The 27813-nt window shown below is 62.1% G+C and overlaps 2 protein-coding genes across 8 annotated transcripts in view; one reads left to right on the top strand and one right to left on the bottom strand.

Moving 5' to 3' along the window:
• The first annotated feature begins 522 nt into the window (after window positions 1-522).
• Window positions 523-15321, top strand: DGKQ (diacylglycerol kinase theta). Of its 4 annotated transcripts, none has more exons than XM_039468554.2 (23): window positions 523-899; window positions 2963-3042; window positions 4650-4749; window positions 5003-5088; window positions 5161-5286; window positions 5424-5571; window positions 5649-5723; window positions 5802-5902; window positions 6069-6301; window positions 6376-6466; window positions 6627-6681; window positions 6900-6961; window positions 7329-7479; window positions 7873-7911; window positions 8108-8223; window positions 11144-11295; window positions 11514-11662; window positions 11818-11996; window positions 12324-12424; window positions 12584-12730; window positions 12837-12948; window positions 13032-13184; window positions 13469-15321. In XM_039468554.2, the coding sequence occupies exons 1-23, from the start codon at window positions 623-625 to the stop codon at window positions 13568-13570; spliced, it is 2835 nt and encodes a 944-aa protein (XP_039324488.2). In that variant the 5' UTR covers window positions 523-622; the 3' UTR covers window positions 13571-15321. The 4 variants fall into 4 exon arrangements, with proteins under 4 accessions (XP_039324488.2, XP_074251863.1, XP_074251862.1 ...); XM_010345163.3 differs by lacking the exon at window positions 523-899 and adding an exon at window positions 924-2146; XM_074395762.1 differs by lacking the exon at window positions 13469-15321 and having other exon boundaries at window positions 13032-13443.
• Window positions 15322-15499: 178 nt separating this feature from the next.
• The window catches only part of TMEM175 (transmembrane protein 175), a 33211-nt gene continuing 20897 nt past the window's right edge, over window positions 15500-27813 (bottom strand). For all 4 annotated transcript variants that reach the window (XM_074395764.1, XM_039468555.2, XM_074395763.1 and 1 more), the window contains exons 5-11: window positions 26943-26994; window positions 26520-26555; window positions 25813-25896; window positions 25141-25305; window positions 18628-18706; window positions 18228-18363; window positions 15500-16374 (exon numbers count right to left, since the gene is read on the bottom strand). In XM_074395764.1, the coding sequence (XP_074251865.1) occupies window positions 15702-16374; window positions 18228-18363; window positions 18628-18706; window positions 25141-25305; window positions 25813-25896; window positions 26520-26555; window positions 26943-26994 (1225 nt within the window). In that variant the 3' untranslated portion in view covers window positions 15500-15701. The remainder of the gene's footprint in view (window positions 16375-18227; window positions 18364-18627; window positions 18707-25140; window positions 25306-25812; window positions 25897-26519; window positions 26556-26942; window positions 26995-27813) is intronic.

The raw sequence follows: 27813 nt of genomic DNA, 5'->3' as shown, positions 1-27813 counted from the left end.
AGGCGGGTCCCCCGTTGCAGTGAGGACAGTGGTGGGGGGTAGAGGGTCCTGGGCCTCGGGCACGGCCAAGTCGGCACGTGCGAGGGCCCCACAGACGGAGCCGCCCACGCACCGCAAATCCCGCTTCCCGGGGCCCACCCTGGGAGGCCTGCGGTGCCTGGGCGTCCCGCGTGGGAGGCGTCTGTCTGCGCAGTCGCGGGCCGGGGTGCCACAGGTGCAACGCCGCGCGCGCGGCGTCCGGAGGCCCCGTGAGGGGAAGTCTGGGCCGGCTGCGGTCAGGCTGAGCCCACGCGGACCAGTTCCCCGCGGCGGGTTCGCTAGGGGACCCCACGCGCAGGCCCCGCCCCGCCCCGCCCCGCCCCAACCGATCACAGGGCCCGCCCCCAGCCCCGCCCACCCACAGGGCACCGCCGCGTCCAGTAGCAGGCCCCCGCCCCGCCCACCGCAAGGCCCGCCCCCGCCCCGCCCACCATCAGCGCCCGGCCCCGCCCCGAGGCTCGCGCCTGCGCAGTGGGACGGGCGCAGTCGGAAGCCGGGCTGGGCTGCGCTGTGCGGCCGGTGGAGCGGCGGCTCCGGTCCCCTCAGCGCGGACCCGGAGGGGTTCGGGCCGCTCGGGCAGGGAATGGCGGCGGCGGCCGAGCCTGGGGCCCGCGCCTGGCTGGGCGGAGGCTCCCCGCGCCCCGGCAGCCCGGCCTGCAGCCCGGTGCTGGGCGCAGGAGGCCGCGCGCGCCCGGGGCCGGGGCCGGGGCCGGGGCCGGGGACGGAGCGGGCGGGCGCCAGAGCCCCGGGCCCCGCCGCCGCGCCGGGACACAGCTTCCGGAAGGTGACGCTCACCAAGCCCACCTTCTGCCACCTCTGCTCCGACTTCATCTGGGGGCTGGCCGGCTTCCTGTGCGACGGTGAGCGCCCGTGCGCCTTCCCGCGGGCACGGCCTGCGCCGGACGCACGCGCTCGCCCGGGACCCCGGCCCCGGTGCCCGCCTGGCTGCCTCCTGCGCCTGCCTCGTGGGTGGGAGCCTGAGCCGAGGTGGCGCCGGCGCTTTCTGGGTGGGGGGCGGGGTCCCGGTCGTGCCCGCGGGACCTGCCTTCGTGAGGCGGCCCGGGCCTGTGCGCCGTGGGGCCCGGGTCTCGGGGCTTCCTCACCTGGGAGGTGCGGGCAGTGTCTCCATAGTGCTGCGCGGTGGCCGCGACCCAGGGGCTGTGCCTGATGCACGCGCGACCTCCCCTGGGGTCCCCCGGGCCGGCTTGCTTTCCCAGCGGCTGGGGCAGCAGGTGTGGTCAGGCGGGGCTGGTCTGGGCCTCTGGCCCTGACCCTTCTCATGCTGTGGCCCGGAGCCCCAGCCTCCTGGAGAGCCAGGCCGCGCCCTGCTCCACCCAGCTGCCCAGCCCTGGCTGGGGTGAGGATGGCCCTTCCCTGCTCTGGGCCCGGGCGCTTCCAGGGCTGGCTCTCTTTTTCCCCTACGGCAAGCAGGCAGGCCTTGGGGACCACAGCCCAGCCTCTGAAGGGAGCCAGGGACAGGACCGGAGTCCTGGACGTTTGACACTTACTGTGTCCTGGCCAGGGACACCGAGGTGGGAGGGGCTAAGCAGCCTCTGCCCTGCTCGGAGATTCAGGCCTTTGCTCTGGGGATAGCGGACCACTCAGGCCAGGGGCTGCAGAGGAGACTGGGCCCTTCACACAGGGATGTCGCCTGTGGTGGAAACGGCACAGTTGTTCCTAGGGTTGCACAAGGTGGCCTGGCCCGCCGGCTTCTTTGTCACATCAGAGCATGGCACTGCCATGCCTGCTGCCTGGGGACACCAGGGGCTTCCCCCAAGGTGGGGGTGTGCATGTGTGGCTGAGGCAGCTCCCAGCCTGAGGCCAGACGCTGGGTCCCCTCCGCCTTGGGAGGTGGCACAAGGGCCCTCCTGGGCAGCACCCGTGGAAGAGGGGCTGGCAGGGATGTGGGAAGAAGGGTGCCCTCCCCCTCCAGGAGAACCAAGTGTGGGGCGTGGGGTGAGCAGGCCCTGTCTCCACGACAGAGGGGACCCGGGCGCTGCCTGTCCCCCTTTCTTCTCTCGGCGGACCCCAGCTTGCTTCCAGAGCTTTTCTCCTAAGCCGCCAGGAGGAGCTTCTCTTGGTCCCATCTGGAGACTGGGGTGGCCAGGTGAGGGGTGCTGTGTGGCAGCACCAGCAGGGCCTTCTGGGAGAGCGGCCTGTCCCAGCTGGGCTGCCTGGGGCTCCGTGGCACAACCTTCACCCAGGGCTGTCTTGGCAGGTGTGTCACTGGGTACCCTGCTCATTCCCAGCCCCCAGCAGCCTTTGCCCCAGCCCAGGGCTCCTGCCTTCCCTCCTGACCCGGCCCCACCCTCCCGCCTCTCACTGCTGGGGTGTGGTGCTTGCCGCTCTTATGCCCTCCTGAGCACCCTGCTGGCTGAAGTGCTCCCTGGGCCCCATGCACACAGTCAGAGCTCCTTGGGAGTCTTGGGGCTGCCCACTCCCCAGCAGCTCCTGCCTTTCCAGCACCCTCAGCTGCCCTAGGTGGCTCCAGGTCTGAGGCATGATGACAGCACACAGCAGGGACAGTTAGGGGTATACGCAGTTTCGGGGCAGTGAGGGACAGGTGTACCTGGCAAAGCTGATGTGCAGAAGCCGGAGCAGTCTCTGCCGCTTGGCGAGCCTGGTGAGCCCTCGGCTGCCCCTTGAGAGGCCCAAATGCAGAGGCAGGAGGAGTGCCGGGCCCGCCAGAGGAGCAGGGGCTGCTGTCTGGACGAGAGGACGCTCACTGTCCTCTAGGATGGTCCGGGCACCCAGGTCCCTACTCTGGGCTGCAGGCTTTCCCCAGTGAGGGGGGAACTCGAGGACCACAGGGCCCCTGGTGCTGCATGTTGGGGATGGCGGGAGCTGCCCTGGGGCCTCTGACGTCCTGAGTGGGACAGCATTGGGTGGGACGGGCCTGCTCATGCAGCTCTCATTCCCACAGTCTGCAATTTCATGTCCCACGAGAAATGCCTGAAGCACGTGAGGACCCCATGCACGAGTGTGGCGCCCAGCCTGGTCCGGGTGAGTGTGGGGTTGGGTGTTGCCGCTGCAAGAGGCTGGGGGACGTGTCAGCTGTCGGGTCGAGCACTGAGACCCTTTGCGTCAGACGTTACTGGTACCTGCGGTTGAAAGGCAAAGGGCAGATACCGCTCGGGATTAAAAGGCTTAGCACCCACCCTGCATGGACCTGCAGGGAACAATGCGGAGAAAAGCCAGTCCCAAAGGTCGCAAGTAGCAAGATCCTGTCCACAGAACGTGCTCAAAATGACAAAACTAAAGTGAGCACAGATGAGAGGTTTCCAGGGGCGGAGGAAGTGGGCGTGGCTGTGACATGCAGCCTGAAGGCTCCTGGGAGGATGGAGATTTCGGCCTCTTCGGGTGTCAGCATCTCCACTGTGACTTGACTGAAGTTTGCAAGATAGCACACTTGGGGGAGCTGACAGAGGCCTCAAGGGGTCCTCACAGCTGTGTGTGAACCCACAAGCATCAAGGAATTTGAATAAAAAGCAAAGGCAGAAAGCCTGGAGCCTGAGGACGTCTTGGCCACCAGCCTCCCTCTGAGGGCTCTGGGTCGGGGAGGGAGGTGACTGGGCCAGGGGACTTTACTTCTCTGACAGTGGTGACAGCAGGGACGTGTAGGAAGGGCCGGGCTTATTCCTCCTCCGGCTGTCAGCCTCGCCCTCTGCAGACTGGGCTCCCATGTCCACATTCCCTGCCGAGCTCAGGCTGCAGGTGGGGTGTAGGCTTTGAGACGGGCACAGGTGTACGGCAGGAGGGGAGGCTAGGCTGGCAGGTGCGCACCTGCCGCTGGTGGACATCTGGCTGTGCTGTCCTCTCTAATGTTGACGCCCTGTTCCTAATGATGCCATTCCTGGGCTGTGAGTACCAGGCCTGAGGACGCTGGCTCTGGTGGTGGCTGGCACCCTGGGGACGCCACATTGGCTTGGGCAGCGCCCCATGTGGACAGCCTGAGGCTGCAGCTTTTTAAAGTTGATTTTAATGTCTTTTTTATACTTTGCTAAATTAGGAAAATACAAGTATGTGTTTCAGCTATATGCACGACAGGAAATTTAGAAGACATATTTAACAAAATAAAAGGCACCCACCATTCTGGCGTGCTCACAGCTGCTATTCTGGAGCATGGTCTTTCCGGGTATGCTTTTATTGGGCGTGGTTTAAGTCTGAGGATAAGGACAAGAGTCGGGAGTGAAGACCTGCAGCCCGGCCCTCCCCAGCACAGCAGTGTTGATCCACACCCGTTATGGCCCGATTGTCTCCCAGAGGGCAGTCCCCGTGTGCTGGGATCTCCCTGGCTCCGAGGAGACAGATGCCAGGCAGCTGACAGCCTCGCCTGTCCCAAGGAGGGAAGGGGTGGCAGGTGGGTCTGGCTTCCTGGTGCTAGGCAGGTTGCCGGGGGAGGCCACAGCCTGCTTCCTGCTTTTGACCAGCCAGGCTGCCCCCAGGACTGGGAGTGTGGTTGCTCCTGGGGCCTCCAGATGGCACAGCTGGCTCTGGCTGGGCAGTTCCCAGCAGGAGTTCTGCAGGTGAAGAGGGAGGAGGGGTGGGTGGCAGGCGGCCCGTGGCCCTTGCCGAGAGCGTGGAGCTGAGGCTGTGCCTGCCCTGGCCAGGTGGCTGTGGCCCATTGCTTCGGCCCCCGCGGACTCTACAAGCGGAAGTTCTGTGGTGTCTGCCGCAAGGTCTTGGAGGCGCCCGCGCTCCGCTGTGAAGGTACAGGGAGCCCGCCTGGCTCCCCTCGCCCCTCCCAGCGTCCTGCTCTCTGTTGCCCAGAGTGGCCCAGCCCACCCCCTGCCGTGCAGCTTGTCAGGTGATGGGGGAGGCCGAGGGTTGGCTGCCCAGCAGCCACAGGACAGTTAAAGGATTCGGGGTGCTAGTTGGTGGAGACAGGGCCAGACCCAAGCAGCCACGGAGGCAGGGGTCCTCCAGGGTGGGGCTGAGGCCTCTAACCCTGCCTGCCCCCCAGTGTGTGAGCTGCACCTCCACCCAGACTGTGTGCCCTTCGCCTGCAGTGACTGCCGCCAATGCCACCAGGACGGGCACCAGGACCATGTGAGTGCACTGGTCCCAGAGAGGCCTGGGGGGTGGGGCGGGCCCAGCTGCTGACTGTCCCCCACTCCCCAGGACACCCACCACCACCACTGGCGGGAGGGGAACCTACCCTCCGGAGCCCGCTGCGAGGTCTGCCGGAAGGCGTGCGGCTCCTCTGACGTGCTGGCCGGTGTGCGCTGCGAGTGGTGTGGGGTCCAGGTGGGCACCGGGAGGTGGAGGTGGAGGGTAGGAGGGGCGTGGCGCGGGGTCTAGGCTGGGTCTGCAGTGTGTGGGGTCTTTCCCTGGACCTGGCACACCTGGTGCCCCAGCCCCGGCTTAGGCCCTTGCACCCCCAGGCGCACTCTGTCTGCTCTGCGGCCCTGGCCCCCGAGTGTGGCTTCGGGCGCCTCCGCTCCCTGGTCCTGCCCCCTGCGTGCGTGCGCCTGCTGCCTGGCGGCTTCAGTAAGACGCAGAGCTTCCGCATCGCTGAGGCGGCGGAGCCAGGTGAGGCATGGGCCGGCCGGGGCGCCCTGGGCTGGGGGCTGCACACTGAGTGAGGGGTCCGTGTGCCCATCCCGCAGGTGAGGGGGGCGATGGCGCGGACGGGAGTGCTGCCGCGGGGCCAGGCAGAGAGACGCCAGTGGCTCCGGAGTCTGGTAAGTGTCTGCCTCGTGCCCCCCCCATGCCCCACCATCTCCTGGGTGCCTGGGACTCATGGAGTTTCCCCGGCCTAGGGAAGAAAACGATGAAGATCTTCGATGGCGACGATGCGGTGAGGAGAAGCCAGTTCCGCCTCATCACAGTGCCCCGCCTAGCCAGTGCGGAGGAGGTGTTGGTAAGGGGGAGCCTGGGGCAGGTGTCTGAGCCCCCGCCTCCACTGTGTGTCCCGCACCTGGCGCCCCTGACCCGGCTCTCCCTACCTGGTACCCCTCACCCACCTGCCCCCACCTCCCCGACATCACCCCCCAACAACTTGGCTCCCCCAACCTGACGTCCTGCAGGAGGCTGCGCTCCGGGCCCACCACATCCCCGAGGACCCTGGCCACCTGGAGCTGCGCCCTCTGCCCCCTTCCTCGCAGGCCTGTGACGCCTGGGCTGGGGGCAAGGCTGAGAGTGCTGTGATCTCGGAGGAGGGCAGAAGCCCAGGGTCTGGGGAGGCCACGCCGGAGGCCTGGGTCATCCGGGCTCTGCCTCGGACCCAGGAGGTCCTGAAGATCTACCCTGGCTGGCTCAAGTGAGACTGGGCCTGAGGCTCAGGGTCTGCTGGGTGGGGTGGGGGGAGCTCCAGCTCAGGCTACGTCCTCACAGGGTGGGCGTGGCCTACGTGTCCGTGCGAGTGACCCAGCAGAGCACCGCCCAGTCCGTGGTGCTGGAGGTCCTGCCGCTGCTCGGCCGCCAGGTGTGTACCCTGGGCCTGCTTCCCATCCTGGCCAGACTTGGTGGGGGGTCACTGTCCCCAGGATGCCAGGCCACCATCCCAGCCCAGGTGTGGCTGTCCCCGTGGGTGTCCTGAGGTATTGGGGCCTGCCCAGACCCGATGCTGGCCTCTGCTCCAACAGGCGGAGGGTCCTGAGAGCTTCCAGCTGGTCGAGGTGGCAATGGGCTGCAGGCATGGTGAGTAGGTAGCCCACGGTGGGCTGGTGGTCCCCGCACCTGCCCTGCATGGGCCGCTCCCAGGCTCTCCCGTAGGGTGGTGCTGGACATCAAGGCCGGGCCCTGTCCTCCTGACCAGCTCTACCCTGCATCCCCACGGGCCCCGGGGGCTCAGGGCAGCTGTTTCCAAGGTGGGCGAGGAGCCTGGTGCTGACGGGCTGTGCCCCTCACCTCTGCAGTCCAGCGGACGGTGCTGGCGGATGAACAGCCCCTGCTGGCCCGGCTACGGGACATCCGGCAGGTCAGTGAATGTGGACGCCGGCCCGCAGGGAACCAGCAGCCCTCAGCCACAGCCTCTGCCCTGCAGGGTGCGTGTGCCCCAGATGCCAAGTCCTCAGCTAGGCAGCAGCTGTCGCAGCTGGCGGGGCAGTGCCCTGTCATAAGTTACTTGGTCCCTGCAAGGAGGCCTTGGGCCACAGACCTCCCTGCGGTCCTCGAGGGGAACAGGGTTGTCCACAGCAAGGGGACCTCCGTGGCCCCTCCTCATTTTCATGTTGACTTGATTCCAGGACTCTTCCCAACCCCCCATTTTGCGGATGAGGAGGCAGAGGGTCTGGTGCCGGTGGTCTGTTCTCCCCGGCCCAGCGTCCTCGCCCCTCTCCCTGCAGGTGTCTGTGCGGCAGCTGAGTCAGACGCGGTTCTACGTGGCGGAGAGCAGGAATGTGGCCGCGCACATCTCCCTGTTCGTTGGCGGCCTGCCTCCCGGCCTGGCCCCCGAGGAGTACAGCAGCCTGTTGCTTGAGGCCGTGGCTGCCGAAGGTGTGAGCTCCATGGCTGGCCGTGGGCTGCTGGCTGGGGTGGGGTCTGGTGGCCGTGGGGCTGCAGTACTGAGGCCGGCTCCTGCCTCTCCTTGAGCCACTGAGGCCTGAGCGCCAGGCCCAGCCCGTGTCCCTTCCTGCAAGGTGCTTTGGAGCCTCCCGCCCTCTGTGGCCCTTCCCTGTGGTACTAAAGCCTCCACCTCTCCCTGTCCCTCTGGGGGTCCTGTGCCTCTGGGGAGCTGGGAGCCCTGCTTCTGACGTGGGGCAGGGGTACTTCATGGGGAGGTGGCCCTTGGGGTGTGATGTCACCCTGAATAGGCGGAGGGGCTGGCCCCGGCCCCAGCACTCCGCACCCTTCACTTCCCACCACCCTGACCACAGCCTGCCTTTGCAGCCACCACGGTGTCTGTGAGTCACGTCTACTCCTCCCAAGGTGAGCTGCCCCGATGGACATGGTCACATGGGGCCCAGGGTGTTCCCGGAGTGGGGTGGGACAGCCCTGATGTCACGTGGCACCTGACCTTTCCCTCGGTCAGCCCTGGGCTGGGGAAATGTCTTGGTTCTGTTCTGCCTGGGCACTGTGGGGGCCATGGGACAGGCTCCCCCTGAGTCCCGGGCCACTGCCACAGGCGCGGTAGTGCTGGATGTCACCTGCTGTGCGGAGGCCGAGCGGCTGTACACGATGCTCAAGGGCACGGCGGTGCGGGGCCGGCTGCTCACGGCTCTGGTGCTCCCTGACCTGCTGGTGAGTGAGTGGCCAAGCCGGCTTTTCACACGCCCCGGGGTGGCCAGAGGGAGTCCTGGTCTGCAGGTGCAAGGTCCCCACAGCCAGACCCACTCTTCGTCGGGCGTCTCTCCCTCGAGTTCCCTGGGGGCTCGTAGGTGCCACCCATTTGTGCCTCCCGGCAGCAGGAAGGACACTTGCCAGTTTTACACCCTTGACCAAGGGGCCTGAGGTCGGAGGGTCATTGCTCATCCGAGGCTGGCCAGTGGGTGATACCAGCTTCGTAGAGCCCCATGGGGCCAGGCCCAGCTTCCGCACTACACCCAAGGCCTCCACCCAGTAGGGAGGCCCACAGGACGTGGCTCCTGGATGTGCCGGGTCCCACTGCGGCTGCCTCACCACGGGCCAGAGCATGTCTGTGACCAGCTGTCAGCATCCCAGTCACAGCCCTCTCGGTACAGCTCAGCCCCTCCCCCTGCCCGGGAGGCCTTAGGATCTCTGCTCCCAGCCTGGAGCTCCCAGGGGAGTCGGTGCAGCTCCCAAACTTTGGATGTTGCCCTTAAGATCTGCAGTGCCCAGAATAGGGGGCACCTGGCGATGGGGCAGGGCTGGGGGAGGGGGCACGGCCCACAGAGGAGCAGGAGGCTGGGACTTCACACTGCACACCGTGCCTTCATAGCGGGCTCTCGGCCTCAGCCCATCCCACCCCAAAAGGGTCCTGTGAGGACCCCCAGGTGTCCATGCTGCTCTGCCCCTGAACCCTGACCCTTGACCCTGACCCCAGTTCAGGTGAAGCAGAACTAGAGCAGAATGAGTTGTCTGTGGCTGGGATGGGTGCTGCCTGTGGGTCCCTCCTGTGCCTTCCCTACCTGGCCTTGCCTGGCTCAGGACAGGGTGGCCATCCCCGCTGTCCCCAGGACACAGCCCCTGCCCCAGCCCACTCACTCTGTGAATAGAACCAGGTGTGGGGTGACACCCCTTCCCCAGCCCACTCACTCTGGGCGGAGCCAGGTGTGGAGTGAGACCCCTTCCCCAGCCCACTCACTCTGGGCAGAGCCAGGTGTGGGGTGACACCCCTTCCCCAGCCCACTCACTCTGGGCGGAGCCAGGTGTGGGCCGACACCCCTTCCCCAGCCCACTCACTCTGGGCGGAGCCAGGTGTGGAGTGACACCCCTTCCCCAGCCCACTCACTCTGGGCAGAGCCAGGTGTGGGATGACACCCCTTCCCCAGCCCACTCACTCTGGGCAGAGCCAGGTGTGGGGTGACACCCCTTCCCCAGCCCACTCACTCTGGGCGGAGCCAGGTGTGGAGTGACACCCCTTCCCCAGCCCACTCGCTCTGGGCAGAGCCAGGTGTGGGCCGACACCCCTTCCCCAGCCCACCTGCTCTGTGGGTGGAGCCAGGTGTGGGTTAACACCCCTTCCCCAGCCCACCTGTTCTGTGGGTGGAGCCAGGTGTGGGTTAACACCCCTTCCCCAGCCCACCTGCTCTGTGGGTGGAGCCAGGTGGGAGGTGACACCCCTTCCCCAGCCCACTCACTCTGGGCGGAGCCAGGTGTGGGATGACACCCCTTCCCCAGCCCACTCGCTCTGGGCGGAGCCAGGTGTGGGGTGACACCCCTTCCCCAGCCCACTCGCTCTGGGCGGAGCCAGGTGTGGGGTGACACCCCTTCCCCAGCCCACTCGCTCTGGGCGGAGCCAGGTGTGGGGTGACACCCCTTCCCCAGCCCACTCGCTCTGGGCGGAGCCAGGTGTGGGGTGACACCCCTTCCCCAGCCCACTCGCTCTGGGCGGAGCCAGGTGTGGGGTGACACCCCTTCCCCAGCCCACTCGCTCTGGGCGGAGCCAGGTGTGGGGTGACACCCCTTCCCCAGCCCACTCGCTCTGGGCGGAGCCAGGTGTGGGATGACACCCCTTCCCCAGCCCACTCGCTCTGGGCGGAGCCAGGTGTGGGGTGACACCCCCTCCCCAGCCTACTCGCTCTGTGGGCGGAGCCAGGTGTGGAGTGACACCCCTTCCCCAGCCCACTCGCTCTGTGGGCGGAGCCAGGTGTGGGGTGACACCCCTTCCCCAGCCCACTCGCTCTGTGGGCGGAGCCAGGTGTGGGGTGACACCCCTTCCCCAGCCTACTCGTTCTGTGGGCGGAGCCAGGTGTGGGGTGACAGCTCTTCCCCAGCCCACTCGCTCTGGGCGGAGCCAGGTGTGGGGCCGACACGCGCTTTCTCTCTCCCGTCAGCTGCCTGCCCTGGGGTGAGTGGTAAGTGGTGACCGCAGGCGGCTCTGCCTGCCGAGTGGGTCACGAAGCCCCGAGTGTGTCCTTGCCCCAGCCATGGCCGGCCCCTGCGCCGCCGCCCACCCTGTGTCTGCACCCAGCCTGTCTGTCTCCTTTGCTCCTTCCCCGCTATGGGGGCCCAGACTCTTGTTGTAGAGACCCCAGCCCAGAGCCCGCTGTCTAGATCTGAGCACTGCTTCCTGGGGTTGTGTGGGGAGATGGGCTCTTCCTGTGGCCGAGGGACGACGCGTGCCACCCTGTGAGTTTAGAGCTTTTTCAGCTGCTGTGTAGGCAGGTGGGGGCCTGGGAGCCACCATCCTCCAAAGGTGTGTACCACTCAAGCAGTGCCAGGGAGAGGGCCATGTGCATTTCTAGCCTGGATTCACAGGCTGCATGGCCCAGGCAGGCATGGTCTGTTCACATTCGGTTCAGTGGACAGGTCCGAGGCCTTTGTGCTGGGAGCGCCAGGCAGCCAGCAATGACGTAGGGTGACCGTGCAGCTCAAGTGCGAGACCTCATTCGTGAGGGTGCTGGCCACACCTTCCTGGGATGGGGGCTGGTCCAGGCCGGGTTGGCTCAGGGTTGGGGGCCAGGTGCTGCCTGGCAGCCCCAGCAGTGGGGACAACCCACCTTGGGTCCCCATGCTAACCTAGCCTCCTGTCTGTCAGCATGCGAGGCTGCCCCCAGACAGCCGTCCCCTCCTTGTGTTCGTGAACCCCAAGAGTGGAGGTCTCAAGGGCCGTGACCTGCTCTGCAGCTTCCGGAAGCTGCTGAACCCCCACCAGGTCTTTGATCTGACCAATGGGGGTCCTCTTCCTGGGTGAGTCCAGTGGGACCCCTGGTACCGGGCAGCAGTGGGGGTGGGAAGGGCCCCAAGAGGGTACCACAGCTGCCTCGGCCGGCGGGAGCTCCACTGGGATCCACGCTGAGGCCTTGAAGTCCCCCACGTGGCCAGGAAGGGCATCTGAAAAGCAAGGGGCAGCCTAGGTGGGGGTGGGCTGCCCCGCGGCTGCTGAAGGACACTTCCTGTCTCTCCAGGCTCCACGTGTTCTCCCAGGTGCCCTGCTTCCGGGTGCTGGTGTGCGGTGGCGACGGCACCGTGGGCTGGGTGCTTGGCGCCCTGGAGGAGACCCGGCACCGACTGGCCTGCCCGGAGCCTTCTGTGGCCATCCTGCCCCTGGGCACAGGTGGGGTGAGCCGTGCACAGAGGAGGGGGCCTGAGGGTCTACCCCTTCCTGCCCCAGCTGTCACTGAGGCCTGGGCTGGCGTCTGTCCCCATGGTGGGGGGTCTGCGCCCTGCTGATGGGCGGCGGGTGTGGACAGCCACTCTGCATCATCCCAGGGAATGACCTTGGCCGAGTCCTCCGCTGGGGGGCGGGCTACAGCGGCGAGGACCCCTTCTCCGTGCTGCTGTCTGTGGACGAGGCCGATGCTGTGCTCATGGACCGCTGGACCATCCTGCTGGATGCACATGAGGCTGGCGGTGCAGAGAACGGCACGGCAGATGCAGAGCCCCCCAAGGTACAGGGCGGCGTGGCGTGGGGTGTCCTTCGGGCTCCTGCACGTGACGTCGCCACACGTGTCACAGTGGGCGTCCTCCCAGCCACACACGGGTGTATGCACCCGAAGTGGAGGGAGGCCACTGCTGGGGATTGTGGCCAGCCAGCTGGTGACGTAGCCTGCCCAGGACCCGGCACACTGCCCTCCTGGGTGCTGGGCTTGTTGCTGGGGCGGCCCTTGCCCTGTCTTTGCCTGCCGGCTGGAGGCAAAGAACTAGACTAGCTGTTGGGGAGCTCAGGGAGCCTGATGAGGGCTGCCAGGTCCTGGGAGATGAACGCCTGTCCCCAGATCGTGCAGATGAGTAACTACTGTGGCATTGGCATTGACGCGGAGCTGAGCCTGGACTTCCACCAGGCACGGGAAGAGGAGCCTGGCAAGTTCACAAGCAGGTACTGGAGCTGCAGCAGGTGCCAGAGTCTCAGGGGCCGCCACCTGGGAGGGTGTTGACCCACAGGTTCCCCAGCAGGGACAGGCAGAGGGGCCAGAACCCGGAGGCTGTCACAGGAGGGTGGGGCCCCTGGTGATGGGTGGCGTGTCCTGTGCTGCAGGCTGCACAACAAGGGTGTGTACGTGCGGGTGGGGCTGCAGAAGATCAGCCACTCTCGGGGCCTGCACAAGGAGATCCGGCTGCAGGTGGAACGGCAGGAGGTGGAGCTGCCCAGCATCGAGGGCCTCATCTTCATCAACATCCCCAGGTGCCCCCAGGGGCTCCCGAGAGGCTCTGCCCAGCGGGGCCGTGGGCGGGCTCGGTCCTCGTCCGGCCTATGCTGACACCTCTGTGCCCATTCTCTTACGTGGCAGTTGGGGCTCGGGGGCCGACTTGTGGGGCTCCGACAGTGATGCCAGGTTTGAGAAGCCACGCATGGATGACGGGCTGCTGGAGGTGGTGGGTGTGACGGGCGTCGTGCACATGGTGAGCCGCTGGCCAGGCAGGTGGGCGGGCCCGGGGCGGTGTCGCTGGTCCCCACTGAGCCCAGCTGGCCTCTCCTGCCCCAGGGCCAGGTCCAGGGCGGGCTGCGCTCTGGAATCCGGATCGCCCAGGGTTCCTACTTCAGAGTCACGCTCCTCAAGGCCACCCCGGTGCAGGTGGACGGGGAGCCCTGGATCCAGGCCCCGGGACATTTGATCATCTCAGCTGCTGGCCCTAAGGTACATAGGGTGAGGCTGGAGAGCCAGGGGAGGTGGGCTGGGCCAGGGGGGCTGTGGGAGTGGCTTGTGGTGCCCAGAGGGTGCAGCATGGCCTGCTGCCCCTGGCCAGGGTCTTCCTTGGTTCCAGGAGGGTGCCTGTCTCAGGAGGGCTGTGCCAGTGGTCAGGGCCACAGGTGGCACAGGGAGCAGCCAGGCAGGTGAAATGGAAGGTGGCTTCAGCTGCCTAGTCCCAGGACTGGGGGCTGCCACGTCACCCTGGCCCTCTGCCCTCTTTCCCGGGACAGGTCCACATGCTGAGGAAGGCCAAGCAGAAGCCGAGGAGGCCCGGGACCACCAGGGATGCCCGGGTGGATGCCGCACCTGCCCCTGAGGGCGATCCTAGGTAGGGGTGGCCAGGACAGGCTGGGGGCTCCTTTGGTCTCTGCCCCCACTGGCTTGTTTTCAGGTGGTCTGGAGGCAGCTGTGTCCTCACAGTGGCCAGCCCCGTGGTCCAACCTGGCTTCAGCCCTGACTGCAGCACCTTCCTGGGCCTGGAGTGGGACCAGCCCTCATCCCATTGGTGCCACACATGGGTGTCACCACCTTCATCCCACTGGAGACCGCCGTGTGGGTGGCAGTGTGTCCCCATGTCCCGGGTGGATACAGGCTCTGGCTGGCAAGCCCTCTGCCCTGTGGGGGCCCAGTCCTCTCCTGGAGGATGAGCAGCCATCCCTCCATACCTCTCCCCACTGAGCCCCTTGAGCTGGACAGTGCTGGACGCAGGCCGTCCAGGTGGGTCTGACCTTGCTTTGTGCCCCTCAGGCCGTGCCCCTGGCTGGTCCTTCATAGCAGCAGGCTCCCTTGGCATGTCCCTGTCCCAGTACATACGCTGCTAGCCCCTCTAGCGTCACTTCCCCACCCCGGGCAGCCCCTCTAGCCTCAGTTTCCCACCCTGGGCAGCCCCTGGCAGGCAGCGTTTATCGGGCTGCCTGGTGGTGGCGACTGGTGACTTCCTCATGTGTCTTGGGGGAATGGAGAAGGTGCCTTCCTTCGTTTTCTGGCCTTGTTATATACAGATGGCAGCTTGGACACCAAGTGCAGCCGCAGGGGTAGGCAGTGCCCGGCTGGGCCTGGCTGCCCTTTCCTAGTGCCTGTGCTGGGTGAGGAGAACCTCTGTCCGCATGGAGGGCAAGTCTTGGGTGCCGCCCTGCCAGCACCACAGTGTGCGTCTGCCCCTCGGCCCTCGGAGTGGGCACTGAGCACGCAGAAGGGACCAGAAGCAGGGCCTGGCGGTGCAGAGGAGCTGGAGGAGGTGTAAATAGCTGCATTCGTGTGGAGGAGGAGCTGGCTTTCAGCCCGACCCCACGCTAGCACTTTCCACGCTGCTTGAAAGCCGCTGACGTGCAGCTTTGTGTCTGTGTGGGCCGCCGTGCTCGGTCCTGTCCCTCGTCAGCATGTGGAGATCCTGCTCCCGCAGCGCCCCTGCTCCCATGCCCCCAGACAGCGCGATGGTGCTGTGTCTGGGCCAGACTGGGGTGCACCCAGGCAGACACATACAGCTGCTTCCACGTGCTCAAGGATTCAGACGGCACACTGGCTCTGGGAGGAGTCTGACCAAAAATTAAGCCGCCTCTGCGGGAAGCCTCCTGACTGCCCCCATGAGAAATGGTCCTGGTCGCGCCCTTTCCCTTGTGGGGCACAGCTGGCCTGGGCCTCCCATTCTGGGCCAGAGCTTTCCTGGGTGTGGCCTTGACCTCAGAAGTGGCTCTGGTTTGGCCCCAGGAGTGTGTGACCTGGCCCAGCCTGCAGCCTCCTGGCGAGCCCTTGGTGTCACTAACCCCCCCAGCGCCGCCCCCGTCCCCGCCGCTTCTGCCAAAACTGCACAGACATGCATTGTCAGGCCGCTTGTGGCCTCCAGTGTACACGCCTGTTTACGTCGGCTGTCCCACCGTCAAAACCAGCCCCTCGTGTGTGACTAGTTTTGCTTTGCAAGCCTCGGTGTGGACTGTGGCCTGTATGAATCGTGTATAACTGTGGTGAGGGGATTGTCCTGTGTGAGTGAGCCTGTGCCCTGCACACTGGGCCCCTCTGTATTTATCGCTGCCTGAATGCAACAGTAATTTATATCTGGGACAAATACAGACTGGGCATCACTGTCCTGCTGTCTCATCTTTGTGTCAACAACCAAGGTGGGAAAGGGAGGGGAAGGCTTGGCACCGTCCCCCCCAGGGCAGCTCTGTATAGGTTGTGAAGGCGGCTGGGAGTGGGCAGTCCCATGGTGTGCGGGTGTGGCAGTGTCTTCGCGTTGGAGAGAGTGGATAGGCAAATGCCACAAGGCACATTCCAAGCTCTTGGGAAACTCCTCACTCTACAGAACCTGGAGAACAATTTGAGGACAGATAGAACATATTTCACAGTGAAAATAAAACCAGGCCACACGAGAACCACTGAGGCCTGCCCGTAACTCAGCTTCCCCCACCCAGCGTCCTGTCCTCCCCAGTCCGTATCTGGTGGTGGCTGGGAGTGGCCCCGTGGCTGCTAGCAGGGGACAGGGAGGAGCTGGGCCTGTGGGTCGTCCTGGCCTGTGGGGGTCGGCGGGGAATGTCGGGGCCGGGCCAGGCCCCGCAGGACCCGCAGGCTGGTCAGGGCCAGGCCCACGAGCAGGCGCAGCAGCAGGAAGGCGCAGGGCACAGCGATCTGTGTGAGGTGGAAGATGCCTGCGCTGAACCTGCTCAGCAGGCAGGTGGAGGCGAAGGCCAGCAGGCTGGCGCAGGGGTACAGGGCCAGCTTGGCAAACATGAGCACGTGCTCCCGGCCGCCGAACCACACCGAGGGCTGCAGCGTCTCCGCCTGGTGCAGCAGGGCCGTGGTCCAGATGGCGAGCTGGAAGATGCTGGCCAGGAAGATGATGGCGCAGCTGACACGGACGCGCTCCAGCTCGTCGCGGGGCTGCCGGGCGAAGGCCGAGGTCTGCTGGTAGGCCAGTGGGAGGCCACCCACGAAGGCCAGTGAGAACGTGTTGAGCAGCCCCATGGCCTGCGTGGCCTTGCGCACGTGCAGGAAGAGCGAGTGGTGGGCGAACCACAGCAGTGCCACAGTGGCGAAGGAGCCAAAGTACGCCAGGAAGCGCGGCCCGAACACGTTCAGCGCAGCCACGAGGCTGCCGCCGAACCTCTCCTTCACGTCCTTGGGGTCCGGGACGTTGTCCTCGCTGAGAACAGGTAACAGATGGATTTGTGCCGGCCTCGCCGAGGCTACGCAGGCCCCCCGCACGGTGTGCTGAGTGCCTGTCATGGCTGCCTGGCTGTGGCACGTGGCTTTTCAGATGAACGACATGGACTTTGCAGTAGGCTAAATTTCAGAATGCATGTTTATGTACACTTGGCACACTGACCTAACGTTACATGCTGTTCATCTGAAATTCCACGGTTACTGGCACCCTTCTGCTCCGTGCTAAAGGGAGCCCAACTCTGCTGGCCTAAGTGCTGCTGGGGGCCCTCTCTGGCCGAGTGCATCTGCAGTGCAGGGCCAGCCTGCTGTGGGGCAGCGTGGTCTGTTTCACCCCAGCTTCCAGCCCTCGGAGCCACCCACATAACACCGTGACCAGAGATGCGCACAGGGCTGATCTCCGTGGTTCTCAGATGCACATGGCATCTTGGGAGGCCAACTCCCAAGCCGGACTCTGCAGCCGCAGGAGGCTGTGGGAACCACCCTGGTCAGGGCCGCTGCCTTCTGACGGTACCACCCAGGAAGCTGGAACAGCATCGTTTCAGCAACGGGACATGGAGGACAGTGGTCCTCAAGCAGCCCCACACAGACTCCGTCCTCCAGAATGACAGGCAGAGGGTGGGGGTGGAGTGGGGGCAGGAGCCAGCAGGGTCAGCAAGGACAGGAAGTTGCTGGGAGCAGGCAGGTCACACTGGAGCATCCCTTGCACCTGGGCCTTAGAGACAGGTGCCAAGCAACGTTTGCTTCCCGCTTTTAAAAATGCACCCATTGCAGCAGAGAAGAGCTACCAGGAGAGCACTGGGAGACTCGGAGTCGAGAATATAAAGCACACAACATAAAACCATAAACCACAGTGTCTTATCCTGACAAGATCACAGTGCTGCACTATGACCAGGGAACAAGACACTTCAAAAGCATGAAAGATGTGAGAAAGCAAATTAAAACGTGATGACTGCCAGGCACGGTGGCTCACGCCTGGAATCCCAACCCTTTGGGAGGCCGAGGTGGGCAGATCACCTGAGGTCCAGAGTTCGAGACCAGCCTCGACAACATGGTGAAACCCTGTGTCCACTAAAAATACAAAAAATTAGCCGAGGGTGGTGGTGGGCTTATTAGTCCCAGCTCATCAGGAGGCTGAGGTGGGAGAACTGCTTGAGCCTGGTAGGTGGAGAGGTGGAGGTTGCAGTGAGCTGAGCTCGAGCCACTGCACTCCAGCCTGGATGACAGAGCCAGATTCTGTCAAAACAAAAACAAAAACAAAAACAAAAACCCAAAAAACAAAAATGTGACAACCGAATGAGCACTTTAACAGATGAGGCAGTGGAGGAGCAGACGCTGGAAGGAGGTGGGAGCAACAGCAGGCAGTGGGGAGTGGGAGGGGCTGGGGAGCGGGAGGGGCCGGGGAGCGGGAGGGGCCGGGGGAGTGGGAAGGGGCCAGGGAGTGGGAGGGGTCTGGGGGGCTGGGAGACGATGGAGGGGCTGCTACGGGGGTGGGGGGGGCTGGTGCTGGGTCAGGGGTGAGGGGTGAGGCCTGGGGTAAGGGGGATACCCACGGCTGCTGAGCCCCTCTGGAAAGAATGAAAAGAACAGTTGGCAGCTGGTGCTGACTTCACCCTGGCACCCCATCCCCAGCCTGTGCTTGGGGTGGGGGCCGCTGGAGGGAGGGGGGGGCTGTTGGGAAGGGAGGGCTGTCTTCCCTGACGTGGGGGCTGCCCTGATCTCACATAAAACTCTAGGCATCCAGGGGAGGTGGAGCCGAGACCCCTGAGCCTTTCTGGGGTTCCCAGGACACACTGGCACCCAATATAGCTGGGGCAGGTGGCATGGGGTCCTCACCAGATGTCCAGGATGAGAAGGGTGGCCACGATGGCATAGACGCCGTCGCTGAAGGCTTCCACCCGCTCCTTGCTGAGTGGCTCATGCAGGTCAAATGTGAAGACTTCCACTGGGTGAGCCGAGGGCTCCCTGTGGCCTATGGACAAGCCAGGAGGGTGGAGCTGGCCAAGCCCCACCACACGGAGCCACAGCCCATGTAGCTGTCACTGCCCCATCCCAGTAGAGGCCTGGAACGTCACGGCCAGGAGAGGAGACAGCACAGCGACACCCCAAGGGACAGAGCGGGGGAGCCCCAGCCACCACCACGCACGGAGGCATTGGCCCATGCACGACCCTCAGTGTGGAGCAGCCACGCAGAGGCGGGAGGCCGCTGGCCCCAGGCCAGCCAGTCATCACCTACCCAGGAGCCTGTCTCGGCACCAGCCGGCGGCCTTGCTGACATACGGGAGGAGGATGACGGTTGCCATCAGGAGGTAAGACTGCAGGGAGACACACCACAGGTTAGCACCGTCCACAGAGGGCCGAGGCCAGGCTTTATCCAGGCACAGCTGTGTGTGAGCCGAAGAACCGGCTGCGGCAGGAGGGAGGGTTCTGCAGATCATGTATCTGACAAGGCCGAGTAGCCAGAAATTGTCACGAATTCTGAAGCCCGGCACAGTGGCTCATGCCTGTAACCCCAGCACTTTAGGAGGCTGAGCAGGTGGGTCGCTTCGGCCCAAGAGTTCAAGACCAGCCTGGGCAACACAGTAAACTGCATCTCTCCAAAAATAACAATTATCCAGGCGTGACTAAGTGTTGAACCTGGGAGGCAGGAGTTGCAGTAAGCAGTGATCCAGCTCACTGTGCTCTGGCCTACGGGAAAGGGCAAGACCATGTCTTAAAAGCTGCCTGCTTGCAATTCTAACTCAACAATAAAAACAACCCAATTAAAAATGGGCAAAGGATGACAACAGACATTTTTCCAAACGAAACGTGCAAATGGTCAACATACTAACGAGAAGGCGCTCAACCCCCTCCGCCACAATGAAAACACACATCAAACCATGAGATTTGACCCCCTCCACCATGAAGAAAACGCACGTCAAACCACGAGATTCAACCCCCTCTGCCACATGAAAACACATATCAAACCAGAGATTTGACCCCCTCCGCCATGATGAAAACACACATCAAACCACGAGATTCGACCCCCTCCGCCACGATGAAAACACACATCAAACCATGAGATTCGACCCCCTCCGCCATTGTGAAAATGCACATCGAACCACGAGATTCGACCCCCTCCGCCACGATGAAAACGCACATCAAACCACGAGTTCAATCCCGTCCACCACGATGAAAACACACATCAAACCAAGAGATTCGACCCTCTCTGCCATGATGAAAACACACATCAAACCATGAGATTCGACCCCCTCCGTCACGATGAAAACACACGTCAAACCACGAGTTTTGACCCCCTCCGTCACGGTGAAAACGCACGTCAAACCACGAGATTCGACTCCCTCAGTCACGGTGAAAACGCACGTCAAACCACGAGATTTGACCCCCTCTGTCACGATGAAAACACACATCAAACCACAACGAAATTCTTTCGCACCCACTCAGTTGGAGAAATGAAAAACAGCAGGTGTCAGTGAGGATGTGGAGAAATGAACTGCTGTGTGCTGCTGGTGGGAACATAAAATGGTACAGCTGCTGTGGGAGTTTGGTGGTTCCTCAACAAATTAAACCTAAAAAATTCAACACAGAATCACCATACGACCCAGCAACTCACAGCTGGGGACACACATAAAAGACCTGAGAAGACAGATCTGAAGAAACGCGTGTCCAGCAACGCTCACAGTGGAATCATTCATGACGGCCACACGTTTCCAGGAATGCTCATAGCAGCATCACTCACAATAGCTACGTGTCCAGGAATGCTCACAATGGCTTCACTCATGATGGCCACGTGTCCAGCAATGCTCGCAGTGGCTTCACTCACGACAGCTACCGTAGGGCACGTTGGGAGCCAGATGTAAGGCTGAGGGCCCCACAGGGTCGTGGGGTGAGCCTTATGCTGTGCTGAGGCGCAGGATCCGAGAAATAAAGAGACAGGACACTGAAGTACAAGGAAAATGCAGCTGCGCTCGGGGAGCCATGCCACCTATGAGCGGAGTTGGGCGAGGCTGGCGAGGCCCCGAATGTCCACAAGCGTATTTATTGTGTATAGGTTAGGGGGCAGGGCAGTGAGTGAAATCATCTTTAAGGGTAGTGATAGGGTCATGAGCAATACAACATAGCGTCCACCCCCATTAGGTCACCTAGGCTAGGAGGTGGACAGCGCGCAGCAAGGGCCCCGTTCCCACGAACGCAAGTAAGAGGTCCACCCCCATTAGGTCACCGAGGCTCGAAGGTGGGCCGTGCGCAGTGAAGAGGGTGCAGTGTGCGATACTTCTATCTATGGGAAAACTACTTCTAAGAAGATTTATGGGAGGATGCTTTAAGTCACACAGCAATGACAGAGCTGTCAGGTTGCCGCCACCTTCTGGCAGCTTCCAGTGGCTTCTATGGGAAGATGTTCTTCAAGCAGCACAGTAGCAAGAGCTGATGAAGTTCACAGTCACCAAGGTGGATTGTCGTTCTGAGGGCAGCCTTCCACAGGAACTGGAGCAAGGTCCTGCAACTCCTTTATCAGGAGGAGTGGCTCTCGCCCCAAGCCTGCCGCACAGCGGGTATCTTTACGACACTGAACGCTGCCGCCTGGGCCATGGATTCTTGTCCTGGTATAACTGTTTTCCCTTAAATCACGCTCTGCACTGTGTCTGCTCTAGGCATTCCTCTGATTATGAACTAAGATATATGTAGGGAAATATTCTTTAGGCCCTCATACTATCAACTATTATATCATTATATATGGAGGATTATATAAAGGGACTCTTCAAGCCCTAATTCTATAAATTAATATATGATTATGTAAAGGATTATATAAAAGGAAATAGGTGAGTAGTAACACTATAAAGTGAGATATTCCTCAAGCCCTAACTGTGCTAGGGTTCTGCTTAGCTCTCATTCCTCGGTGTCTATATGGAGGGTTACCCACAAGCTACAGGTGTCCAGCAATGCTCACAGCAGCTTCATTCATGACAGCCACACATGTCCAGCAACGCTCACAGTGGCTTCACTCACAATGGCCACACATGTCCAGGAATGCTCACAGCCGCTTTACTCACAACAGCCACACGTGTCCAGCAATGCTCAAGGTGGCTTCACTCACGACAGCCACACGTGTCCAGGAATGCTCATGGTGGCTTCACTCACGACGGCCACACTTGTCCAGGAATGCTCACGGTGGCTTTACTCACGACGGCCACACTTGTCCAGGAATGCTCACGGTGGCTTCACTCACAATGGCCACACATGTCCAGCAATGCTCGCAGTGGCTTCACTCACGACAGCCATGTGTCCAGCAATGCTCACAGTGGCATCACTCACGACGGCCACACATGTCCAGCAACGCTCACAGTGGCATCACTCATGACGGCCACATGTGTCCAGCAACGCTCACAGTGGCATCACTCACGACAGCCACGTGTCCAGGAATGCTCACAGTGGCTTCACTCACCACGGCCACACGTGTCCAGCAATGCTCGCAGTGGCTTCTCTCATGACAGCTACACGTGTCCAGCAATGCTCACAGTGGCATCACTCACGACGGCCACACGTGTCCAGCAATGCTCAGTGGCATCACTCATGACAGCCACGTGTCCAGCAATGATCACAGCAGCTTTACTCACGACGGCTACATGTCCAGGAATGCTCACAGCGGCTTTACTCACGACAGCCAAACGTGTCCAACAGTGCTCACAGTGACTTCACTCAGGATGGCCACATGTATCCAGCAATGCTCACAGCGGCTTCATTCATGACAGCTGAAAGACGCAGATTCCCAGATGTCCATCCATGGCTAAGTGCGCCCACATGACATGGCACAAGACTCACAATGGACTCGGCCATAAAGAAGAAACACGGTTCTGACATGGTCAACAACATGGGTGAATCTTGACAATGTTAAAAGGCCAGACATGAAAAGACCACATACTTTGTGAGTCTCTGTATATGTAGAATCCAGAACACACAAGTTTATGGACACAGAAACCACATCTGGCTCCCAGGGACTAGGTCCTGACCTCATCAGCCTGCCCCGTCACTCAGCCACCACCAGAAGGGGCTGTCCCATCTCTGACACCAGGACTGCCTCAGACTGCTCCCCCTTATCCTTGTCCACCCACCCACCTGCCTGCCTCTGCCCAGGACTTGGTCCACCTGCTCTCTGCCCAGAGCCCCTGCCCTGCTCTGACCTCACAGAGGCTGTAGTTGAGGACACACCCCTCCTGCCAGTGCCAGTGGGTGGCCCACCCTTCTGGAGGAAGTCCCAGCCTCTGGCCTGCCCCACCCCCACATCTCCCTGGCGTCTACTCCCTCCTGTTTAAAGGGCATCAAATGCCTCTGGTCTAAGAGCCCAGCAGCACAGCAGCCACGGCTCTGGGGCTCGCAGGCCAACCCACTGCTCTGGCCTGGTGCTCACGCGGGGCTCGGCTATGCCTGGCCTGCGGGACTCCCATGCTCTGGAGCCAGCCCTGCTCAGCCCCCCAGCTCCAGCCCCTCTCAGTGGAGATGGCCTGCCCAGGCCTCTAGTGAGTGAGGCAGCAGCACCAGGCGCTCACCGGACATGTCTGTTTGTTTCTTTAGAGATTGGGTCTTGCTGTGTTGCCTAGGCCGGGGTGTGGTGCTATTCACAGGCACGATCCCTCTACCGATGGGCATGGGAGTTCTGACCCTCCTTACTTCTGACCTGGGCCGGCCCCCATTCCTCTGTGGTCTTGGAAGGTCACCACACTGATGCCAAATTTGAGTGCAGAAATCCAACCGGCATAGCCACGAACCCCCCGGCTCCCACGATCCTCCGGCACCAGCCTCCCAAGTAGCTGGGACTATAGGTTCACCACTGCCACCTGGCTGCCGTCTATTTTAAACTTGGGATTCTTCTGAAATGTTTACTAAACATTTACCATAACCACCATTCATTTTTCCACAATTCTTTTTTTTTGAGACAGTCTCGATCTCGTTGCCAGGGCTGGAGTGCAGTGGCCCAATCTCAGCTCACCGCAACCTCCACCTCCAGGGTTCAAGCAATTCTCCTGCCTCAGCTTCCAGAGTAGCTGGGATTACAGGCACGCACCACCACACCCAGATAATTTTTGTATTTTTAGTAGAGACAGGGTGTCGCCATGTTGGCCAGGATGGTCTCCATCTATTGACCTTGTGATCTGTCCGCCTTGGCCTCCCAAAGTGCTGAGATTACAGGCGTGAGCGACGACACCCAGCCCAGATTTCCACAACTCTTTTTTTTTTTTTTTTTTTTGAGACGGAGTTTCGCTCTTGTTGCCCAGGCTGGAGTGCAATGGAGCCATCTCGGCTCACCGCAACCTCCGCCTCCTGGGCTCAGGCAATTCTCCTGCCTCAGCCTCCTAAGTAGCTGGGATTACAGGCATGCGCCACCACACCCAGCTAGTTTTTTGTATTTTTAGTAGAGACGGGGTTTCACCATGTTGACCAGGATGGTCTTGATCTCTCGACCTCGTGATCCACCCACCTCGGCCTCCCAAAGTGCTGGGATTACAGGCTTGAGCCACCGCGCCCGGCTGATTTCCACAACTCTTAACGTTGCTCTGGGTTTAAAAATGCAATTTACGTCAAAGGTGCTCCAGAAGGTCCAGCTGCCACAAATGAAGCTGCGACTTCAACTCTGGAACAGCTGGTTTTGGGGTTTCTTGCTCTGTTTCTGGGTGATGGCAGCATTCCTAGAATGACGTCTAGAATGATGGTCTTATCCAATTAAATCAGCCGTTGGCTTAAGAACAGCAAGTGAGCAGCCCTCAGTCTTCCGGCCGGGCTGAGAGGCTCCCAGCTGTCTTCCACCTGAGCAGGGCTGCAAGGAGACCCTGTGCTGCCACCCCCTCCCCGCCCCCGGCATTGCTGCCGGATGCATGTGGTGGCCCCTGGCAGACCCAGCTCCTGCCGCCAACAGCTGGGTCCTCAGCTCTGCTTTCTCTACTTTCCCAGGCTCCACTGTGGGTTCTAGAACTTTCCTTTGTTGCCTTCTCCCTTTCCCCGGTGGCTTGCATTCTCCAAGCACCAACAGCTGACGTCGCCATGAGCAGATGCCGGGCTTTTCCCCAGGGGCTCCTCCTCCAAACAGCTGTTTGATGTTTACAGTTTTATAGATTCCTTATCCAAAAGCAAGTAAAGGCCGGTGTGCTTGCTCACACCTGTAATCCCAGCACGTCGGGGGCTGAGGTGGGAGGATCACTTCAGTCCAGGCATTCCAGAGGAACCCGAGCAACACAGCAAGACCCTGTTTCCCCCAAAAATACAAAAATTATCCAGGTGTGGTGGTGCACACCTGCAGTTCCCGAGACTCGGGAGGCTGGGGTGAGAGAATCGCTTGTGCCCAGAGGTTGAGGCTGCAGTGAGCCAAGATTGCACCACTGCCCTCCAGCCTAGGTGACAGAGCAGGATCCTGCGTCGATAAATAAAAAATGAAACAAGAGAACGTGAGCATCCCTGGACTCCCGGCGTCTTTGCTTCTCATCGTCGTTTTGAAGCTTCGCTGAGAAGGACTCAGCTGCCCCTTCCTTCCATGAGTGTCCATCTCTGTCCTTGACAGCCTGGGTCCCGGGGCCTCAGGAGCAGGCCTCCCTTCCTGGCGCCACTCACTGCAGCCCCAGGCCTCACACACAAGACCCTCGGTGGAACCCCTGCCTGCCTGCGCTCTGCCCCCTGCCCCCATGTCTGTCACTCGGGGGGACATTGCTCCCATGGTGGCCCCGTCCCCGCCTGGGTCCTGAGGGACTGTCTCAGCACTCACCAAGGGGACAAAGAAGAGGGAGAAGATGGCTGCTGCCAAGCAGAGGGCTGGGCCTCGGAGGACGATGCCCAGGATGTGCCTTCGGTACAGGGTCCTGTAGGCAGAGTGCTGGATCTGTGGGCTCAGCAGGTGCGGGAAGTGGAATGCGTACCCGACAATCAGTGCCTGTGGGAAAAGCAAGGTGCAGGACGCCGGCCCCAAGAGCAGGGGGGCCCCCACACCAGTCAAGCCCCAGGCTATACGGCATGCACACAGGTGGGGGTCTCGGGGGAAGGGATCTGGTGGGTAGAGGTGGGCTTGTAGCCCAGGACACTTTGGGTAGGGGGGCTGAGGTGGAGAAAAAACAGGAGCCCCTGCTGGCTCCTGGGGCCGTTGTTGGGGGGGGTCTCAGGTCAGAAAGCAGGGGGGCTCTGGGCATGCCACATCCTATGTGTGTAGGTGGCCCTGGGCACCCTACCTGTCTGACCCAACGATCACACACACACACACACACACACACACACACACACACACACAGTGCAGGCCCCCGGCCCCTACCTGCACGACCCCGATGGTGATCACACACACACACACACACACACACACAGAGTGCAGGCCCCCAGCCCCTACCTGCATGACGCTGACGGCAAACACACACACATACACACACAGTGCAGGCCCCTGGCCCCCTACCTGTACGACCCCGATGGCGATCACACACACACAGAACACGAAGATGCCCAGGGGCACATCAGGGAAGGTTACCATTAAGGAAAACTGTTAAAAACAAAAACAACCCCCCAAATCCATATCCTAGGTTACCAGGTTCCCGGGCTCCGGAGCTTGGAACTGGGCCATGGTGAGCCTCCTCATCCCACAGGACACTGGGAGATGGGCGGGGCCACCACGGATGGGGCAGCTGGGTGCTGGGGCATGTGTCCCTCACCCCAACCAACTCCATCAAACGTCTCGGGCCTTTCAAGCCAGAATGTCACCAAATTCATATGAAATCCCCTAGACCTGAGTTCCTGGTGGTACACGGCCTTGCACATTCAGAACAGCGGCCACTGCCAGAACTTGGTGGCACCTTCACAGCCTGAGCAGTGCAGGGCAGGTGGCGGGAGGCTGCAGGAGCTGCCTGCCAGGAGCAGGCCTGGGATGGGCAGAAGGCTGCAGGCTTGGGGCCGCTGGGAGCTGGGAGCGCTGGTGACTCCCTCACCGGGGCCAGTGCCTCCCCTCCCCACCCAGCCTGGAGCCCCATGCAGCCCCAGAACCTTCTCTGTTCTCTGCAACCGTGTGGCCTGGGCCCGGGACTGTCCAGCTGGTCTGTTTCAGAGGAAAGGCCAAATCTGGTGGTGCTCAGCAAAGCCTCAGGGTGTCGGGGTCCTGGCGCTGCTCACCGTGTAAGGCAGGAAGGTGATGGTCATCATGCAGGCCTGGGGAGAAGGAGGGCATCACGGCCATGAAGCAGCCTGGGGAGGAGGGCAGAGGGAGGGACAGAGCCCACCTGGGAAGGCACAGGGCTGGACTCTCCCTAGGACAGAAGGGTGGGCCGGCAAGTGCACCCAGCCCCCAGCCCCTGCAGGGCCAGATGGGGGCACCTGGCCTCTCTGTCCCCGACACCTGTGCCCAGCCCAGCGCCCCCCTGGCCCTGTCTAGGAGGAGATACAGGCTGGCGGCCCATGGGGAGGGAAAGGTCACTCAAGGAGCTCCCAGGAGTGGACAGATTCCAGCTCCGAGGAGCCCCGCAGGCCACGAGAGAGGCAGCTGTGAGGGTTGGATGACAAACTAAAACAAATCCCCAGAAACAGGAACACACTCACCAGGTTGAGCAGGGCAAGTGTGTCGTCTATTTTCCCAACAACTTGGAACAACCTACACCATTTAAGAAAAAGACAAAAAGACAACACAAGGCGCTCTAGTCACATTACAGCACGCACGCTCCCCAGCCTCCTCCGGGCCAAACACCATTAGGAAACGTCACTGCCAGCCAAACATACAGCCCTACCTAGTGCATGGGGCTCCAGGGTGGGTGGGGAGGGGAGGCACACACTCCCCAGCACCCTTCGGGGGAAGCACCACTAAGAGATGTCATTACCAACCAACATACAGCCCTACCTAGAGTGCAGAGTTTGGAAAACACAAAGCAGGAAGCGAAGTTCCCTAGAAAGCGCCCCGCCCATCCACACGCTCTCCACCACTTCCTCCTGACTCTCAGCCTGCTGCCCTCAGCCGGGTTGGTGTCAGAGACCACCGCACACCCTGGTAGCTTTGGGGTTTTCTCAGCATGACTTTGGGAGCAGGCCACCTCACAGAGCTCGTGGCTGTGCCTGTGCCTCTGCACTACAGACACGGGGCCAGGGACACGGCAGTTACTGAGGGGGCTTCAGGTGCTTAGTGGTCAGAGGAGGCCTGTGGGCCCCCTAGGGGCGGCGTCCTCAGGAGGTTGTGAGTTTCCTCTTCCCAGACACAGCGGCCCGGCCGGCAGCCCTCTGCCAACACCCTCGGTGGAGCTAGAGCTCCTCTGCCTGAGGAATTCGACCTTTAGGCCTTGTGTCCAAAACCGTTCTGAAAAAGGAAACCCTCTTTTCCCATTTTCTTCAGGGGCTGCACACACTACACCTCTGGAAAAGTCCACGGAACACCCACGAGGTAAGAAACCTAACAGAATAAACACGGAGCACTGTCTGTCAC

The sequence above is a fragment of the Saimiri boliviensis genome, chromosome 3 (assembly GCF_048565385.1).
Source record: "Saimiri boliviensis isolate mSaiBol1 chromosome 3, mSaiBol1.pri, whole genome shotgun sequence".
NCBI classification, from domain to species: domain Eukaryota; kingdom Metazoa; phylum Chordata; class Mammalia; order Primates; family Cebidae; genus Saimiri; species Saimiri boliviensis.
The sequence above is the reverse complement of the archived record's forward strand: the minus strand, read 5'-3'. Positions and strand labels throughout refer to the sequence as shown.

Excerpts from the sequence above, each read along its gene's own strand:
- DGKQ (XM_074395761.1), top strand. The coding sequence starts at position 1,684 with ATGTCGCCTGTGGTGGAAACGGCACAGTTGTTCCTAGGGTTGCACAAG. Across the intron at positions 5,089-5,160 it reads AGGACGGGCACCAGGACCAT|GACACCCACCACCACCACTG; the intron begins GTGAGTGCACTG and ends CCCACTCCCCAG. Across the intron at positions 5,724-5,801 it reads GCCAGTGGCTCCGGAGTCTG|GGAAGAAAACGATGAAGATC; the intron begins GTAAGTGTCTGC and ends TCCCCGGCCTAG.